Source organism: Colossoma macropomum, unplaced genomic scaffold (genome assembly GCF_904425465.1).
Source record: "Colossoma macropomum unplaced genomic scaffold, Colossoma_macropomum, whole genome shotgun sequence".
Classification (NCBI taxonomy): domain Eukaryota; kingdom Metazoa; phylum Chordata; class Actinopteri; order Characiformes; family Serrasalmidae; genus Colossoma; species Colossoma macropomum.
The window spans coordinates 32450967-32472287 of NW_023494786.1; the positions used below are offsets into that span (position 1 = coordinate 32450967).

The 21321-nt window shown below is 38.4% G+C and overlaps 1 protein-coding gene across 1 annotated transcript; it reads right to left on the minus strand.

Moving 5' to 3' along the window:
* Positions 1 to 11269: 11269 nt before the first annotated feature.
* Positions 11270 to 20907, minus strand: lrrc8da (leucine rich repeat containing 8 VRAC subunit Da). Its single transcript, XM_036565374.1, has 2 exons — positions 20712 to 20907; positions 11270 to 14392 (listed from the first exon to the last, which is right to left on the minus strand). Exon 2 carries the CDS (start codon positions 14388 to 14390, stop codon positions 11880 to 11882), a length of 2511 nt encoding a protein of 836 aa, XP_036421267.1. The 5' UTR covers positions 14391 to 14392; positions 20712 to 20907; the 3' UTR covers positions 11270 to 11879.
* Positions 20908 to 21321: the final 414 nt, after the last annotated feature.

Genomic DNA, 21321 nt, shown 5'->3' on the forward strand with positions numbered 1-21321 from the left:
TATCTAGTACCAGAAGAAGGTTCTTCTGTTACAGGCTTGAGATCAAACCATTTGCAATACATTCTCCATCAATCTGAAGAACCATTTAAGCATACAAATTGTGCTACATAGAACTCTTGGTTTTAAATAGAACTATTCTTTTTACTAAAGAACCCTTGAAGAGTTTTTTAAGAGTGTACGTTCCTAATTACTACACTCTTAAAAATGATGGTTCGTCAAGGGTTCTTTAGTAAAGAAAATGGTGCTATATAGAACCATGAACACTTAAAGAATCCTTTGCACGCTTAAATGGTTCTCTGCATCATGAAAGCGTTCCTCAGATTGATGGAGAATGTGTTGTATATGGTTCTATATTGCACCAAAAAAGGTTCTTCTGTTGTTACAGGCTTGATATTGAACTATTTACAACACATTCTCCATCAATCTGAAGAACTTAAGCATGCAAATGGTTCTATATAGAACTCATGGTTCTATATAGAACAATGCTCTTTAGTAAAGAACCCTTGAAGGACCATCTTTTTAAAAAGTATACGTTCCTAATTACTACACTCTTAAAAATTATGGTTCTCCAAAGGTTGTATAGTAAAGAAAAAGGTTCTATATAGTTCCATGGACACTCAAAGAACCTACTGCATGATCAAATGATTCTTTGCCTCATGAAAGGTTCCTCAGATTGGTGGAGTGTGTTGTCTTTGTTTCTGTATAGAATCTTTTTTTAAATGGTTCTGTGTAGCACCAGAAAACGGTTCTTCTGTTGTTACAGGCTTGACATTTAACCATGTACAACACATTCTCCATCAATCTGAAGAACCATTTAAGCATGCAAATGGTTCTATATAGAACCATGAACACTCAAAGAACCCTTTGCATGATTAAATGTTTCTTTGCATGGTGAACTGGTTCTTCAGATTGATGGAGAATGTGTTGTGTATGGTTCTATATAGCACCAAAAAGGGTTCTTCTATTGTTACAGACTTGACATCGTAACGATACCAGAACCCTTTTTGGGGCTATATAGAACATTTTTTTTAAAAAAAAGGTTCTACATAGAATCATCTACAGCATTCTGCAATCTGAAGAACCCTTTCACAATGCAAAGAACCCCTTTAATCATGCAAATAATTCTTTGAGTGTTCATGGCTCTATATAGCTAAAGAACCCTTGAAGAACCATCTTTTTTCAGTGTGTAGAACAGAAGGGACTGTGGAAGGAAGGTGTAATATAAACAGCAGATGAGCTCCTGAGACGCTCAAAATGTAAACAATCGGTTCATTTCATGTTGAGTTGCCTCCTTTTTCGACCTTTCCGTTCCACCTTAAATGGTGCAGCAGTGACTGCTGAGAATGTAACTGCTGCACCATTTAAGGTGGAACGGAAAGTTCGAATAAGAAGCTGGAATATGAACCCAATTTCAGCTGCAGGTAAAGACGGTACTGAGTAAACGTACAGTAAGCGTACATGCACTAAATGTACTAAACTGCCACTGGGGCAGGACCCCTCCTGTCACTGGGGTGGGACCCTCAAGGGTCCATCTCAGTACCTTTAGTCAGGGAACATAACTGAACCATAATCCACTGAAATGATATGTTCTAAGCTGTACTGACTCCACACACCCCGTCTCGTCTCCAGGCTTTTATTTTACTGTTCTGTTTTAAAACATTCGGTTATGAAAAGGTACAAATACAAACTTTTCACCTGGAAAAACTTATTTAAGGATCACAATCAGACCTTAAAACCACTGTTGTACCTTTGAGGGAACATTTACACTGCTTGTACCTTGATGAACGAGAAATGTACCTGAACAGAACCTTTATTAACAGTGTACGATCACTGTCCAGATCTCAGCTTTAGAAAGTGGGCGAAAAAGACTGGAGAAGATTTTGAAAAATGCACCAAGACTCACTGACTCAGCGCTCCGGCGCCCCTTGGTGGACAACACACTGCTGCGCCATGTCGGCCAAGTCCCAAATGGCTCCCTACTCCCTACGCAGTGCACTATGTAGGTCATTAGATAACCACGAACACTCAAAAAGTGCATTATATGTCTAATAAAGAGCCATTTGGGATTGAACCATAGGCTGCACGACTTCATATTTAACAGGTAGGGCACTAATTAGGTGTGCTTTCCTGACTTATGTAGCGCACAATGTAGGGAGGAAGGAGCAATTTGGGATTTAGCCTCTCAAAGCTTGCGTACAGACCTAGTTTGGGTTTCTAAGCTATGATTGGACAGACGGTGTTTAGGGGGGCGGGGGGTTACAAAAGCTGTGTAAAGGCCTCCATTAGCTGATGCCAGCTAATGGTTTCCAAATAAATGGCTATAAATCTGGAAAATATCAGAAAAGGCCTGCATTCTTGTGAGGCTTAAAGTCCACCTGACATCAAAATGAACCTTTATTTACCTTGTTTGTTTGTGTCCGGTGTCAAAAACGTCAGTAACACAGTAAGAAAAACAGCCTGTTTATTTATAAGAGATAAAGAGAGGTTGGAAAATGGTAATGTAAAAATGAATTTTGGATGTTTGGGGTGCATAAAGGTCAAAAATTGACCTCACATCCAATATATTATACATATATACACTGATCAGCTCCTTGTTTCTACACTCATTGTCCACTTTATCAGCTCCACTGACCATATAGGAGCACTTTGTAGTTCTGCAGCTACAGACTGTAGTCCATCTGTTTCTCTGATACTTTGTTAGCCCCCTTTTACCCTGTTCTTCAGTGGTCAGAACCCCCATGGACCCTCACAGAGCAGGTACGATTTGGGTGGTGGATCATTCTCAGCACTGCAGTAACACTGACGTGGTGGTGGTGTGTTAGTGTGTGTTGTGCTGGTACGAGTGGATCAGACACAGCAGTGCTGCTGGAGTTTTTAAACACTGTGTCCACTCACTGTCCACTCTATTAGACGCTCCTACCTTGTCAGTCCACCTTGTAGATGTAAAGTCAGAGACGATAGCTCATCTGCTGCTGCACAGTTTGTGTTGGTCATCCTCTAGTCCTTCATCAGTGGTCACAGGACGCTGCCCACAGGACGCTGTTGGCTGGATATTTTTGGTTGGTGGACTATTCTCAGTCCAGCAGTGACACGGAGGTGTTTAAAAACTCCAGCAGCACTGCTGTGTCTGATCCACTCAGACCAGCACAACACACACTAACACACCACCACCACGTCAGTGTTAAATTGCACCTATATAGTAAGTGGAGCTGATAAAATGGACAATGAGCGTAGAAACAAGGAGGTGGTCATAATGTTATGCCTGATCGGTGTTTGTTGACTTTAAAAGGGAAAACAAACCTGTTCTCAAGATTAATGTGCTCAGGTGCTGCTCAGTGCTGTATATCAGCGTTAAAGGCACAGTAACAGATGCAGCCTGTTTAATTGTGAGATAAGGACAGATTGTAAAATGGTAGTGAAAAACTGAATTATGACCACTTTTGATGCATAAAACCCACCAACATCCTGAGTTTACTACTACTTTAGAGTAGAAAGTGCAGGATGAGGAGAAGTGAATCATGTCTGAGCTGCTCAGCTAAGGAAATGGTTTCTTTTCCTGCAGCAGTTGCACATGGACGCCGTTTCCTGTTCTGAAGCTCCGCGGCCGAGAGTGAGCTGCTAACTCACAACTGATCCGCAAAAAAAAAACACCCCACACTTTCAGTTCAGAAAAAATGAATTCATACACTACAGTTCAGTACAGTTGACATTTTAATAACTGCTGTTATTTCGGAATTTCATTCAATAGAGTGTAGATTTAGTTTAAATACTGTAAACTAGACTCCAAAATGCTACTTTTGCTTACTTTTGCATATTCAACATTTAATGCTTATTCAATAAAGTTTCTTAAGAACAAAAAGTTTCTAAATGATAAATTATATCTGTATTCATCTATTTACAGTCATTTTCTGACAAGTCGTTTGCTTCAAAAGCTGAAATACAACCCTGGATATTCATTTGATCGTCATTCTGGACATTACTGCAAAACCACAACCAATTGGGACAGTTGATGAAATGCAAATAAAAACAGAAATCAGTGATTTATTAATCTACTTTAACCTGAATTTAAACAAAAACAGTAAATGTTTTATCTTATTAACTTTAAAAATTGTTTTTTGTAAATATGCACTCATTCTGAAGTTGAGACAGGAGCCATTTAAGACTAGGGACATTGTGAAATCTTCAGAAAACATTTTAATCAGGTGCTGCAGTCATACTTGGGTATTAAAGGAGCTTCCGAGATTGGCCGAGTCCTTTATAAGCCAGGATGGGGCAAGGCTCGCCACACAAAAATACATCAGCAAAAAATCCAACAGTTTTAAAATAAGGAAGATAAGATATTTAGGTGTTTCACCCTCTACAGTGCATAATATCATCAACAGATTCAGGGAATCTGGAGAAATCTAAGTGTGTAAAGGAAAAGGCCAAAAACCACAATTGAATGCCTTGACCTTTGACCCTTCAGACAGCACTACGTTAAAAACCGGCACATTTCTGTGGTGGCAATCACAACATGGGCTCAGGAAAATTTTGTCAGTGAATTCCATTTGTTGCTGTATCCACAAATGCAAGTTAAGACTGTACTCTGTACAGTGGAAGTCATATGTCAACAACATCCAGAAACGCCACCGACTTCTCTGGGCTCGAGCTCATCTGAAATGGACTGATGCTCAGTGGAAACGTGTATTGTGGTCTCAATCATTCAGATTTTTTATGGAAATAATGGACGTTGTGTTCTCTGGGCTGAAGGATAAAGGACCATCCAGATTGTTACCAGTGTGAAGTTCAAAATCCAGCATCTGTCATGGTGTGGGGGGGCATTAGTGGGTAATCTGCACATCTGTGAAAGCACCATTAACACTGAACATATTTTGGAGCAACATATCGTTGCTGTTGGAACAAAACCTCGTATCTCCAAAATAATAACTTTACAGGAGAAGGAAAAACATACTTTACTTTTCATGTAAGTCAATGGAACCAGACATTTTTCCACGTCATTTTGGGCCGTTTCTTTTGGCCTTTTGGTCCATTCATTTACACACAATGTAAAGAGCAGAAAGAGCAGCAAAATGGAGATACAAGGTTTTGTTCTGACAGCAACAAATCCTGCTTCAGGGACATACATGGTTATTTCTACATAACAACACCAAACCACTCTGCACATTACAACAGCGTCGCTGCGTAATCAGAGAGTGCAGATGCTAGACTGAGCTTCCTGCAGTCCCCACTGAAAATGTATGTCTTCAAAACACAATACAGTTGCACAGCTGAAAAGCAGCAAAAAAATCTGCTTTCAAAACTAGATCAGTTTGTGTCTTCAGCCCCAAATGAATATTAAGCACTGTTAGAATGAAAGGTGATGTAACACAGCGGTAAACATGCTTCTGTCTTGACTTTTTTGGAACATGTTGCAGGAATCGAATTTGGAATGGAGCATATTTACAAAAAACAATGAAATTAAGATAAAACATCAAATATTGTGTTCTATGTAGATTTCAGCTTAATACAGGTCAAACAGAATTTACTAATCTCACACAGTAAGAAGATATATAGATGTATAAGAGATAAAGAGAGGTTGGAAAATGGTGATGTAAAAATGAATTTTGGATGTTTGGGGTGCATAAAGGTCAAAAATTGACCTCACATCCAATATATTATACATATATACACTGATCAGCTCCTTGTTTCTACACTCATTGTCCACTTTATCAGCTCCACTGACCATATAGGAGCACTTTGTAGTTCTACAGCTACAGACTGTAGTCCATCTGTTTCTCTCCTGCTTAAAAACAAGCACAGACTGGTCCAGTGCTGGTCTAGCTGCATACCAGCATCCAAAATACAACATATGCTGCTTTTGCTGGTGGCCAGGTAAGCAGGTCTGTGTTGTTTTTTTCAGTTAGGACCTCCTTTGTTAGCCCCCTTCTCACCCTGTTCTTTAGTGGTCAGAACCCCCATGGACCCTCACAGAGCAGGTACTATTTGGGTGGTGGGTCATTCTCAGCACTGCAGTAACACTGATGTGGTGGTGGTGTGTTAGTGTGTGCTGACTTTACATCTACAAGGTGGACTGTCAAGGTAGGAGTGTCTAATAGAGTGGACAGTGGGTGGACACAGCGTTTAAAATCTCCAGCAGCACTGCTGTGTCAGATCCACTCGTACCAGCACAACACACACTAACACACCACCACCACATCAGTGTTACTGCAGTGCTGAGAATGATCCACCACCCAAATAGTACCTGCTCTGTGAGGGTCCATGGGGGTCCTGACCACTGTATGCAGAGAAACAGATGGACTACAGTCTGTAACTGTAGAACTACAAAGTGCTCCTATATAGTAAGTGGAGCTGATAAAATGACAGTGAGTGTGAAACAAGGAGGTGGTTTTAATGTTACGGCTGTTCAGTGTATATAAATATATTACCTAATAAGGAGAATGTTGCAGAAATTACTCACTAAAAAGTCGTTGTTGTTCCTTTTTTTATTCATATTTAATGTTTATCACCATATTTTACAATGGAAAACAGTACTGAGTACTAACAACATCTCGTATCCACACAAACCTGCATCCAAACACAATCCAGTCTCCTCCATTTTTCAGAATGCAGTTTGTAATATTCCTTGTCATTTCTTTATTTATTTCTTTTAATGGCACTTATTATGGGACAGATGTCATAATCTACATTACTGAATTTCATGTTGTGTGTAAATTCCAGCTCACTGACTTTAACAGCAGTGTGGCGTTGCAAAAAAAATCATCATGAAATAATCACCGGCTGTCGCTTTAAACACTCGCTGATCTAGCAGATCTAAACACTGTTTTAGGGGACACAGCCTCTGTGTCTCACAGATTGAGAAAATTTTTAGTAAGTAAATAAGCGACAAATTAAAGAATGCTGATATACACCGATCAGGCATAACATTATGGCCTTGTTTCTGTTAGCAATGAAATTAACAATGAAATTAAGATAAAACATCAAATATTGTGTTCTGTGTAGATTTCATCTTAATACAGGTCAAACAGAATTTACTAATCTCTGCTTTTCTTTGTATTTTTATTGGGATTTCACATACTGTACAGACATTTTTGGACTTGGGGTTATATTATTAGACCTTAATTCTGAATGTTTATTTTATTAATTTTATTATTAAATATATCTTCTACAGCTACCTATAAATTATTTGAAACATATGCACTACTAGCATCGCCTTGGGAGTGTTTTGTACATTTCTCTGTAACATAAATGGAAATAAACATAAAATTAGTTTTATATTCCTGAAAACAGTGATCCCAGACTTTCAGACAATGTAAAGTGTGGTTTATCCTGCTGTGCCCTTTTAAAAAAGATGGTTCTTCAAGGGTTCTATAGTAAGGAAAATGGTTCTATATAGAACCATGAACACTCAAAGAATTCTCTGTGTGATTAAAGGGTTCTTTGCATCATGAAAGTGTTCTTCAGATTGATGGAGAATGTACTGTAGATGGTTCTGTATAGAAGCTTTTTAAAAAGGGTTCTTCTTGTTAGAATATCAAGCTTGTTACAATAGAACCGTTTTTGGTTTTATATAGAACCATCTACAGTATATTCTCTATCAATCCGAAGAGCCCTTTTATGACACAAAGAACCCTTTAATCATACAAATTATTGTATTGTATTGTATTGGTTCTTCAGATTGCGCAGTGCTGAAGATGGTTCTTTATAGAACGTTTTTGAAAAGTGTTCTATTTAGCACCAAAACGGTTCCTCTTGTTACAATATTAAATTTGTTACAATAGAAGAACGCTTTTTGGTTTTAAATAGAACCATCTACAGTATATAGTACTCCTTCAATCTGAAGAACACTTTTACGATGCAAAGAACCATTTAATCATACAGAGAATTCCCTGAGTGTTCTTAGGAGTGTAGTGTTCCATGAACCTTCAGAGAACCCTTTGCATGACTAAAGGGTTTTTGCATGGTGACATGGTTCTTCAGACTGGAGAATTTGTTGTATGTGGTTCTACATAGAACCAAAAAGGGTTCTTCTGTTGTAACAAGCCTGATATTCTAACAATAGCAGAACCCTTTTTGGGGCTATATAAAATCATTTTCAAAAAGGTTCTATATAGAACCATCTACAGCGCATTCTTCATCCTTTGAGTGTTCCTAGTATTATATAAAAACATTTTTCTTTACTAAAGAACCCTTGAAGAACCATCATTTTAAGTGTGTAACAATAGAACCTTTTTTGGTGCTATATAGAACCCTTTTCAAAAAGGCTCATCTACAGCATATTCTCCATCAATCTGAAGAAACCTTTAGTCATGCAAAGGGTTCTTTGAGTGTTCATGGTTCTATATAGAACCATATTCTTCACCAAAGAACCCCCAAAGAACCATCTTTTTTTAAGTGTGCACATTGAAACATTAGTAATAATAGTTACATTTACTGAATTGAACTGGCCTTGAACTTAAAAATGGAGCAGGTTTTTTGTTTTAATATTTCATTTTTATTATGTATTTAAAGTATGAACAGAAATCCTTGCAGAACCTCAAACAGGGATTTCAAATGCACTTATGAAACACATAAACATACAGCCTTCTCTCGAGCAGTGAGTACACGAGCACATCAGGAGAGCAGCAGGGCGTGTCTTCTGCCAGTCTTCCCGGGACATGATATCCTCCTTATCAGGCAGCTTCAACTGCCAGCTGATCGCAGACACAATGTCCATTTCACCCTCAGAGGAGTCAACACGGCCTCACGACTGTCGGAAAGGTTAGTCTCCTTAAACTGAACCTGTTTGGGAGCGTATAAAATCCTAAAGAGCTCTGCTCTACAGTCTAAAAACACAAACCATCACAGAGACGAAGACGTTCTGTACTAAAAAGCGATAAACCGTGTAAAAAACAACTCATATTTCACAGTTTTAATACAAACTCCCTGTTCTACGTTATTGAACTTGGTGCAAAACAGGCTGGAAAGCTGTGCTGGCCTTGTTTGAAACATTTCCAGTAACTCAGGAACATTAAGGCAATATTTATACATGTCAAAATAAATTAGATCCAAAAACTTAAGATTAAATACATGTTTAAAGATCTGATACACACAGATTTTCCCTGGGCAGCCAAATTCAGAAATCATAACACATTCACATTACACATTTATCTCTGTACAGTCGTACGCAAGGTTTAAATGTGCCCAGTCTAAATAAAAGCTTTGTTGATTTTATAGGTGAAAATGAATTAACAGATCATCTACAGAGACACAAATATGCCTTTTTAATGAAAGTTTTAATGCACAGATTCTATTTATTTAACATACTGTAAAAAAAAAAGTGTAAAATAAAAAATGAGCCATAACTTCAACACAGGCCATGTTTTATTTTATATGTTAAATTCAGAAAAACAAAAACAGGAAGTGTGTATTAAGAGTGTGTTAAAATCTGTGTCTCTGTAGAGGACGTGCAACTTATTTACACTTATTTACACTCAACAAAGGCCTGTTATTCGACCAGGGGTGTGCAAACTTTCACATACGACTGTATCTCAATGAAACATTTCCCAGATTTGACCTGTTGACCTCTCTGATGGCCAGATTTTGATTCTCAGTCTACAACAAGGCAACTGGAGCAAACCTATTCAAGTTATTACACAAAGAAATGTGGAATTTTTATTTGAATTAATTATAGAAATGAACACAAATAATATTTCTATATTATCACTATCGTATCTCTGAAATGGAAACCTTAAACTTTCTTAACCCTTGTGTGGTGTTCAGGTCTGTGGGACCCATTTTCAATGTTTACCAAAAGAAAAAATGATGTGATTTATTATTATTTCAGTGTCACGATGTGTATCACAATATTTTATTTTCTATTGTTTAAAAAGTTGGAACAGTGAAAAGAAGCACACTTTAAAAATATGGTAAAACTTTACCTGAGCTCTGCTACATAACATTGACATAAACATGCCATAAACATGTCATAGCATGACAGAGTTTATTCAGTATAGCAGTGTTATGTTACCATTACTGGTAACTGTCATGACAGATGTCATAACGTTTGATGTTGTGATGGCTAACTAGGGCACACACCAACATCTGGCAGGGGAAGTTGTCATAAAATCAAACATCTTTCATGACAGTTACTTCGTAATGGTTCCAAGACAGTGTTACGTTATTGAACAGAATCTGCTGACATCTGCTATGTCATGTTTATGGCATGCTTATGTCAGTGTCATGTAGCAGGATTCAAGTAAAGTGTTACCTAATATACTCTCAGAAACTGTGACTACATTTTTTTGCATTCAGCGTTTCACTTGGTCACTGTTGTTCTTTAAGTACTGACGATTTCCACAGTGTACTCAGAAAAGCCCAATGTGAGGTGATATGATTTATCATTTTATCATATTTCCCATCTTTTACTTTGGACCATATCTGTTCTAAAATGTGTTGTCATAATAAAATGGTGTGAAAACAAAACAAAACAAAAGGAATTTTAAAGTTTTTTGACAGCACCGATATCATATTTGGTAACGCTTTCTTTTACAGTTCTAGGGACAGTCTTATGCAAAAGTTTTGGCGCCTTAGTAAAATGACATGTTTAGCTGATTTTCGTGACAATAAGTCAACATATCCTCTAGAGAGAATGGGGGGGGTTGTTTGGGCCAGTTGAGGGTGATAACACTACAATTATTCTCCGCTCCTGCTTTCCTGTGGGAGAAGGAACCGAACCGGTGAACATCTCTGTGTGAAGACGTCTTGAAATAAATCTAACCTTCTCCTCAGAAGCTGCGCCACTCTGTCTAGTTTATTCTCAATAACTTCTACAACGACTTCACAATCAACAGTGCCCAAACTTTTGCATATAACTGCACTTACAAGGTAAGTGTGACCTACAAACTGCATTGAAAAATTACACTGAAACGCTCAACAGGTTCTAGGTATTGACTGAGTAAGTGTGGGGTACAAACTTTAAAGTATGGTGTAATTATTTCGGATAAAATGATAAGTACCAAGACATTTTAACTAAATAACACTAAGCAGGTTTCAGCTATTAAGCTGATAACGGACATGGAAAAATACCTTACAATTATTTGTAGTAGCAAGGCTGTAAGTATGTGCATATCACTGTTGTCGGATGAAAACCTTGTATCTCCATTTTGTCGTTTTTCAGTTTCTGACATATTTTGAAAATGACTGTTGTCCTTTACATTGTGTGTAAATTTCATGAAGAATGGACTAAAAGAAAACACCCCAAATGACTTGGAAAAAAGTCTGGTTCCATTGATTTACATTAAAAGTAAAGGTTTTTTTCCTTCTCCTGTAAAGTTACCATTTTGGAGATACAAGGTTTTCTTCCAACAACAGCGATATGGTAAATTTCACTGGAATTTCACAAATTTAAGCTGGAAAGTAAATCAGGGACACCTCCAAGTACCGCATTAATTAATGGTGCACAATGACATCACAAAATACAGAGATTTTTTTTATAAAGATTTCTAAAATAAATAGTAAGTCTCCAGCAAAACCCTAGTAAGAATCACCGCTTTCTTTTAGAGCCCAGAGTCATTGTCGTTTACAGGTAACAGACAGGTACATGCTATGTAAAACTTTTTTGTACTTCATTTGTGTACAATCTTTTTACCCAAAGTACCCAAAGTAGTTACACAATACCGTGGAGTTTGTACCACTTATTTACCCAGTTAATACCTAGAACCTGTTGGGCAGTTAAGACTTCCTCAGAACCTACCATCATGTTACCCAAATTGATTACCTAGAGTTTATGAGACTGGAAAGGAACGCGCTACCTGATATTTTGGTTACATTCCTCAGAATAAAATGGCAGATATGTATTTGAAACAAAGGAACCTGCAGCTAAACAGTTACTTTTGTGGAGCTCAGATTATATTATTATCTTTACTCATATCCTCTTTTACCTCGAGGGGTAGAGAGTCAAAAAGATGATCCTCCACAACCAACAGGCTTTTCTTGAGATGGCGACACTGGCCAAGCTGGTATGGAAGCAGTGCTAGACAGTTCCCTTTTAGCTCGAGCTGAGTGAGCTGTACCAGCTGTCCGATAGACTCTGGTAGGATTGTGATGCTATTGTTTCCCAAACAGAGAACTTTCAATTTGGTACATCTGAACAGATTATTGGGAAGAACCTCTATTTTATTGTTTGTGATAGCAAAGTGCTGAAGGTTCTGGAGAAGTCCAACCTCAGCTGGAATCAATGAAATGGAATTGTGGCTGAGATCCAGGTGCCTAAGCTTCGGAAGGTTAAACAGGGCCACTGGAAGGGTCTCCAGTTTGTTGTAGGAGAGGTAGAGGGACTCGAGGTTCTTCACCTGGCCTATGGACTGCGGAATAGCTATTATATTGTTGTGCCACAGCTTGAGGCAGGTCAGTCTCTTAAGGTGCTGGAAGCTGATGACTTCCTCGATGGTGCGAATGCTGTTGGATTTCAAGTCCAGCTCTTGCAGGTTAGTCAAGCTGAAAATGGAATGCGGGATCCTCTCCAGCTCGCAGTTATGGAGCTCCAGGTCGACCAGGTTCGTCATCTTCTTAAGACTGTTCAGCACCACAAGTTTCGTTCCGTCATTGTGCACCACCAGCTTGAGGAGATGTGGCGAGAGTTCTGTGATGGTCGAGGGTATTTTGTGGAGATTGCTCTTCAGGTATAACGTCTTGAGACGCCTCAAATCCTTTAGGGATTCCAAACCGATCATCTTGTTGTGCTCTGAGCTTAGGTTGCCAACAAGGTACAGCTCCCTAAGGCTTCTCAAGAGATAAACCCACGGAGGGATTTCTGCAACATCTGTAAACTTTACATGAAGGCACCGCAGGTGATCTCGAAGGAAAGTGAAAGCCGTATGTTTGACCTTTGCAGGAGAGTGATACAAGTGCAGTTCTTGCAAATTTGTCATTTGTAAAATCTTGGCTGAGAGTCTCACCTCAGGAATAAGTTCTAATTTAAGGACTTCAAGCTCAGTGATGTCAAACACGGCACTGGGGAGTCCGGCAAGCATGAAAAGATGCAGCTCCTGCTTGTCTTGGGCATTGGAGGTCACGTGCTGCCGGAGTTTCTCGAACGTCCATTCATGATTAAGGCTAATTTCCCGCAGTTTGTTCTCGCTGACTTCAGACAGGAAAACGGCAAATCGTTTTGAGTGCAACTGGTCATATTGGTCGACCATATGCAGGAGAAACGCAAAGTCATTTTTGACGTCAGGGATGTCACTGAAGCTGCTCTCCTCTCTGACTTTTTCAAACGAATACTCCTTTAGTGGACGGCGGAACAGCCAGAAGAGGGCATACAGGCACACAAGGCCATAAAGGCTAATTATAGCCAAGAACGTGAAGAGGAGTTTTTTCAGCATGAATGCCATATTATGAGTGCAGTAGAATTGATCATATCCTGTTAGGTGTTCAATTTGTGGTTGGCAAATGTGGATGAAATTGATGTCAATGGCAAAAGTGGACGTGAAGCACAGGATAAAAACGAGCTTTACTGCTTTTATGGTTGTTTGTGCCACATAGAGATTGTAGATCAAGTCGCTATCCTCCACGTGAGCCCGAAACGTTCGCACCTTCTCAAAAAGAGCCTTGGCCTGCTCCCCATCTTTTTTGTCCAAAATGGTCAAGCTCGGGCCTTCAGGAACAACCTTCTCAGCAGAAAATCTGACCTCGTTGTTATCTAGTATAGGTGTTGTTACACTGGAGCAGCCATCCTCCTGACTGTCCGTGGAGACTTGCTTAGATGCCGTTTGGCCAGCGATGATCCTTTGCTTGTTTTCTTCAGAGTCCTCACAGACCGTTTCAGAAAGTGCTTTCGTAGTCCAGGGTGATTCAAAGCAACGGCCCAAGATGGACACAAAGTGTTCGATCTTTGAGCTGGTCTTTGGGTATCTGAACCAAAAATTGCTGCTCACCATCAGCAATATGGTGTAGATGAGGACAAGGGGAGGAAAATACTTGGAATACCAAGGCAAGGCAATATGGTAACACATCTGGTTGACAAAAATGTACTGCTGGAAGTCTAAGTTTGTTCGTCGGCCTTTGGGTTGAGGTTCTGTTGAGGTAAGGGCACTTTGGCTCCAAACTGGAGCACGCTCAGTCTGATGCATTTCATGCACAACGTTGTCAGGAAGATCTTGAGTGGCCACAGGTGCAGTACCAAGTGATGACGTGAATTGCGTAGGGCTCTGTGTTGTGTGGGGGGTTGTACTCTCCTCTAGAATAGGAAGACATGCCAGTTGGTCTTTGGTTAACTGCATAGTCCCAGCAAAAATGGCCAACATCAACATGACCACCCCGAGATAGTCCATAAAGACGTCCCACCATGGCTTCAGTATCCGGTAGGTTGGCAGTATGTCATTAAACGATACAACTTCTGTGAGAGTAAACATCTCTGCAATAAAACAAAGACACAATTTATGACATTTTTTAACATCACATTGAAGCTGGTTCTTTAAAATGTGGATCTAATCATATAATTGTATAATTACAATATATTATTTGATTATGTGTTTATTAACTCCAGAAAAGCAGAATGTAGGTGACGGTTTTATTGATTTTCCTGTTTTTGTAACTCTACACATATAAATGTTATACTTGTGCCAGTTTGGCTTTGATTTGTTGTCGTAGTCCTACATTAGCATAAAAGCTACTGTCTGTTGTTGTGTCGAGTAGCCTTGGGTCGATAATTATTATCAAATATCGCAATAATTTAAATATGCGCCGATGTTATGAAAATGATCGTCCTTGTGCTCCCTTTCTTGTGCCACCTCTTTTTTTTTATTGCTTTGCCTTTATTTATTCTTTTGAACAATCATTCTAATCTTTGGTTCATTTAAAATCGTATACAATAGAAAAGACTGAACTTAATTATAGGCTAAAACAGAACATCCCAATAATCAACTAAACATACACATACTTTGAACGGCACTTGGAAAGATTATGCAGATTTTACATCTGAGAATGTTGGCGAATATGCAAATAAAGCAATGAAAGTGGATGTTAACGGTGTTACAGGCCGTCGTTGCTGACTATAGTTACATCAGTTCAGTAATATCAGAAGTTAGCTCAGTTTTTAATTATATAGTAATTATATAACCATCAGAAAAAATGTGAGCTATAATAAAAGACTCTTTAACGCTCACATGTGGTACTGCGTTACTCAGTTTTAATCACAACAACATTGTTTATCACACATTTAAGTTACTAACAAGAACAAAACTAAACAAACTGTCTAAAAACTCCAAATGCAGCAGAACTGCAAACTTAAGATTATCAAATATCCAGAAATCCAGTCCCTCAAGGCACCAAATCTGTCTCTATAATGTACACAGGAAACTCTCTGCTTCAGTAAATATTTCACAGACAGCCTGGTTCACGTTACATGCGTCTACACGCACTTATTGCAAAACACAAAGAGAAGCAAAAATCCTCCAAGGTCACGTGTTGCTCTACACTGCAGTGCAGAAGGCTGTACAGTAAGAAAAGATTCATCGCTCAGTCACCTCCAACACAAATGCATTAAATACCACTGAAACGCATTTTTTTGCCCCGAAGATTTAAAGTAATCAACTGAAATGAAGATATCAGTTGCTTCTCTTGTAAGTTATGATGTACTGAAACGTTATAACTGACTGAAATTGAAATAACAGACAAAGCATTTTAAATGAACTGTGGACCTGAACACAGTCTATGCTCACTCCGTACTTTAAACCAAGTAACAGGTTAAACTGCAGACAAGCCGTATGCCACTCGACCACATTGGGTAGGGAGCCCTTAAGGGGAGTTTTACAATTTTTTTTGCAAAAAATTCTGCATAATTGAAGTTTGAGACGTTACAAAAGTCATTCAGAGTGGTTTGGTGTGAACTGGTTCAGATTTCTTTACAGTGGTGGTGATAGGAACCAGGGGTCGCCATGACTACAACACAAATATAGACATTTTATTTATTATCTAAAACCACCAGTGAACCTACACGAGTCCTCTGGGTTTATATGGAATGTTGATGATGGTAAAATAGTCATAAATCTGAAATAATACGTTTTCTTTGGCCTCACAACGCCCCGCATGTATCCCTCCACCATGAATAGGTTTTTAAAAATACATTTTAGGCCAACAACTTATCTTAAACTGTGGTTAAACACAGCTGTGGGCATCAGACAATGCATTTGTAACTGTTCTGCGCAGTAAGGTAGCTTTTAAGGTCACTAAACACTTTGGACACCTGGTTCTTATTATCAGTGTAGAACTGTAGAACAGAGCATTTCACAGGAAACCACTCTGAATGACTCTGATTACATCCAAACCACTTAATTATGCAGAAATCTGGAAGATCTGTGGAATTTCCCTTTCAATGAATACTGTAGGTGTTAATTTAAAACTGGGGATTTTGCTCTATTGTTAGTAGGAGGACTTGAAACTGCAGCCTAACCAGCTCCAAAAGCATTTATTCATATTTATAAATGTAGTTAACACGCCGTCTGCATCACCACCTTAACTGTAAAGTCTTAATACGTTTAACTACACAGCACAGTCCTCAGTGTTACTTTAACACAGTGTTGAATTTCACATACAGTACATATGGTACGGTACAGTGTTAAATTCAATTCAATTTCATTCAATTTCTCACTCATATATGCAGAACTGGTATTAGTTTCATAATAATTATTTCATAATAAGATGTTTTAAGAGTAAGAATTAAATAATGAACCTTTAATGACTTACTACCTAGATAGTATTGAATTAACACAGTATTGTAACACCTGTACAGACCTGCATTAACATATATACAGTATTAATTAACATCTGCTGTTGCATTAACAGCTCAAATATTACATTAGCACTAATAAAAGTGAAATGAAACACCTGCAGTGTTGCATTAATAGTTATAGTGTTGTATTAACACCAATACAGTGTTGAACGAACACCTGCAGTGTTGCATTAATAGTTATAGTATTGTATTAACACAGTTCCAGTGTTGCATTAACACCTGCAGTGTTGCATTAATAATTATAGTATCGTATTAACACCACTACAGTGTTGAATTAACACCTGCAGTGTTGTATTAATAGGTATAGTATCGTATTAACCCCACTACAGTGTTGAACTAACACCTGCAGTGTTGCATTAATGGTTATAGTATCATATTAATATCTCTACAGTGTTGAATTAACACCTGCAGTGTTGCATTAATGGTTATAGTATCATATTAATATCTCTACAGTGTTGAATTAACACCTGCAGTGTTGCATTAATGGTTATAGTATTGTATTAACACCTCAACAGTGTTGATTTAACACCTGCAGTGTTGCATTAAGTTATAATATCATATTAACCCCACTACAGTATTGAATAAACACATGCAGTGTTGCATTAATAGTTATACTAGCGTATTAACAGTGCTGAATAAATTAATATTAATAGAATCATATAAACACCTCTACAGTGTTAAATGAACACCTCCAGTGTTGAATTTACTCCCATGCAGTGTTAAGTTACCACCAGCAGTACTACATTTACAAATGCAATACTGAATTAACATGTACAGTACTGTGCAAAAGTCTGAGACCACCTCATTTATTTAATTTAAAGTCAAAACAGCCATTAAGTGCAAGTTATTTGTTTTTTTTCCCACAAGATATTTCAGAGATTAGATGTAAGATAATGCACTTGCACAAAAAAAGGAAAAAATGTGAACCATGCAAAACCTGGGAGGACCATCAAAACTGTCCCTATCAGATAAACAGCACTTAAAGGGCCCATATCCTACATTTCTTGTGTTCATTTCCCCCCCTTGTGATCCACTTATGATGTTTGTGTGCTTTTATCTACCAAAAAACATTCATAATTCATTTTTAGATGATCATTTTCCAAAATCTCTTTATCCCTTACATTTAAACAGGCTGTTTTGTGAGTGGGCGGGGCTAAACTGCTGAAGGCTGAGTAGGTAGGTATATGTACACAAGGTTTCTATGACATCACAAATTGGGCTGTTTTTTGCAGTTTATTTTCTATATATGGACTGAGTTATAATTAATAATAATAATAATAATTTTTCTTTATATAGCACTTTTCATGTCGGTGGCAGCTCAAACTGCTTTACATACATGTGATAAAAGACAGTTATACAAGAAATTAGTTATGGACTGAGTTTCCATATATGGACAATATTTACATGTTACATCGAACTCTGCACCAAAAATCTGGAACACATTACCAATAAACACCCATCAGTTAAAAACATATTTCTTTACTTCAGCTTTAACTAGTTTTTTTTTATTGTTTCCTTTTTTTACTGGAATATTATATAAGAAAATAGTACTTTAATTTTCTTCTTAGCTGCATTTTTTTCTTTTTTCTTTATACTTTCATCTTGTGCTTTTTAATTGTAATTATTAATGCATCCCCTTTTTCTGTTATTTGTTTATTTTATTTTTTATCTTTTTCTCTTCTTCCTCTGTAGTTTTTACTTTGTATTGTGAAGCACGTTGAGCTGCATTTTTAATGTATGAAAGGTGCAATAAAAATACCCATTATTATTAGTACTATTGCTATTATTATTACGTATTATTACTATAATTATTACTATAAATTTACAAAAAATTGAGGAAAATTCCACAACAGCATGGTTTCCTGTGATATGAGCCCTTTAATGCCTTCATCTTTGAGAGACAGGAGAAGATCAAGCTCCACTCTTCCACAGCTGAACGCTGTGAGTCTGAGAAAAGGAAATAAGACAAAAAAAGAAGAATATTTGCAGCAGAACACAAAAAACTGGACAATATGGACTGATGAGACAGAATTACTTGGATTGTGAGAAGCACAAAAAGCTAAACCAACTTCTAAGACTGAACTTTGGAGGTGGATCTGTAGATTTCTTTAAGAAACTGAAAGTGAGCCGCCTGAAAAGAATGGAAGCTGTAATAAAGGTAAAGCGTAGTTACCCTAAATACTGACGAAATATGATATTATCTTTAGTTGTGGGTCTTCTTTGTCATTTTCCGTTAAATATACGCTTTCTGCCCTTTTTTCTGATGCTGAAAAATGAATAACTCATACTTAATGGCAGTTTTGACTGGAAATTAAATAAATGAAAGGGTGGCTCTGACTTTCCACCTACAGCTGGGTCCAGGTTTCTCAGACCTATAGAGGCCGTATTGTGTCTGAGATCCAGTGAAGATCTGAGGAGAAGCTGAACACGCTGGTGTGAAATATGAGGCAGAGCTGATAATGACGGTCCAGAGATCCTGTGCCACATTTCGACCTCTGAAACTACTACTCTCTTAAAAAGATGGTTCTTCAAGGGTTCTGTAGTACATACTTCATGTGCTGTAGACGTGCCGACTCGCCTCCTAATGTGGTACAATGTTAAAGATGGTTCTTCAAGGGTTCTGTAGTACATACTTCATGTGCTGTAGATGTGCTGACTCACCTCCTAATGTGGTACACTCTTAAAGATGGTTCTTCAATGGGTTCTTTAGTAAAGACAAAGGTTCTGTTTAGAGCCATGAGTTTTATATAAAACCATCTGCATGCTTAAATGGTTCTTTGCATGGTGAAACTGTTCTTAAGATTGGTGGAGATTGTGTTGTATATGGTTCTGTATAGAACTTTTGTGAAAACGGCATCATAACAAGAGTAGAACCCTTTTTGATGCTATATAGAACCATATGTAACACATTATCCATCAATCTGAAGAACTGTTTCACCATGCAAAAAAACATCTAAGCATGCAGATGGTTCTATACAGAACTCATGGTTCTAAACAGGACCTTTGACTTTACTACAGAACCCTAGATGTGCCAACTTGCCTTTTAATGTGGTACACTGCTACAACATGGTTCTACAGGGGTTCTGTAGTACATACATGTGCTGTAGACGTGGTTCTTCAAGGGTTCTGCAGTACATACATGTGCTGTAGACGTGCCGACTCGCCTCCTAATGTGGTACACTGTTAAAGATGGTTCTTCAAGAGTTCTGTAGTACATACTACATGTGCTGTAGACGTGCCGACTTGGCTACTAGTGCAGTACACTCTTAAAGATGGTTCTTCAAGGGTTCTCCATCAATCCGAAGAACTGTTTCACCATGCAAAGAACTATTTAAGCATACAGATGGTTCTGTATAGAACTCCGGGTTCTAGAGGCCTTTTTAAGAGTGTACATTACTTCAGTGTTGGCCACTGTCAGTGGAAAAGAGGACCCTCCGGCTAATTAGAAGGTAGATTAAAAAAGCAAATATGGGCTCAGATGGAGGAACATTTCTCCTCTTTCATCTGTCTAGAACACCGGAAGGAACACACCTAGTTTCAACACTGCTGTTTTTTTAGTGAAGTGCATCAAATGCAGGCTAATAATTACATAGAAGCAGAGCCTGCATAAGAGCAGGAGGCAGATTCAGCCTGTTTTCTTTCCACAATGGTTAAAGCACCACTAAAAAACTAGATTACAGCCGTTTTATTTAGATCCAGTCCACAAATTAAAGGAAAGTAAAGTCAGATCTTAAGAAAAAGTCGGTTAGTAACATGAGAAATGCATTAGTAATGACGAGGCTGCAGATGGCTTCCATATTCCCCAACTTCGTTTTCGAACTCTCCGTTCCACCTTAAATGGGCAGCAGTTGCATTCTAGCGCCTCAGGCGCTAGAATGCAACTGCTGCCCATTTAAGGTGGAACGGAGAGTTCCATAAAGAAGCTAGGAAGCGGATCACTTACCGTGGTGGATTTTGTTCCCGGGCTGTCACACTACATCCAGAGAGGGCTGAACGTCACAGGACGATGAAATTTAGTGGACAAAAACTGCCACAGAAAAAGTCCCAAGGACCTGCTGGCTGGCCCTGACCAGTTTCCATGCAGCCCAAACCGGGCACACTTTCAGTTCACCAACGTGGGGAAACGTCCGTCTGTTTATATACGGCTGTTTTTCCTCGCCGCTGGGGGGCGCTGCGCCTCTCACCCGCCTCTCCACATGATAAACAACTTCGACCAACGTCCAAAGCTGTCAAGTGAGGAGCTTTTTTGTACTTTGCCTCCATCATTCAGGCGCCCTGGCCGTTTTTTATTTAAAGGGCAACTCCAGCAATTTTTCAAAATTTCTGCATAATTAAATGGTTAAGATGTAAACAGTCATTCAGAGTGGTTTGGTGTGAAACGCTCTGTTCTAGATTAAATTACTGAGTCAGAATTGTTCACAGTGGTGGTGATAGGAACCAGATGTCCACCTCTAAAGGCTCCTTCACATGAAGTGGTTATGAAGATGCTGCCTGATGTCTGAGATTTTGTAAGAAGGTTTTGGCTTCAAATGTATTTTAATCCATTCATGGTG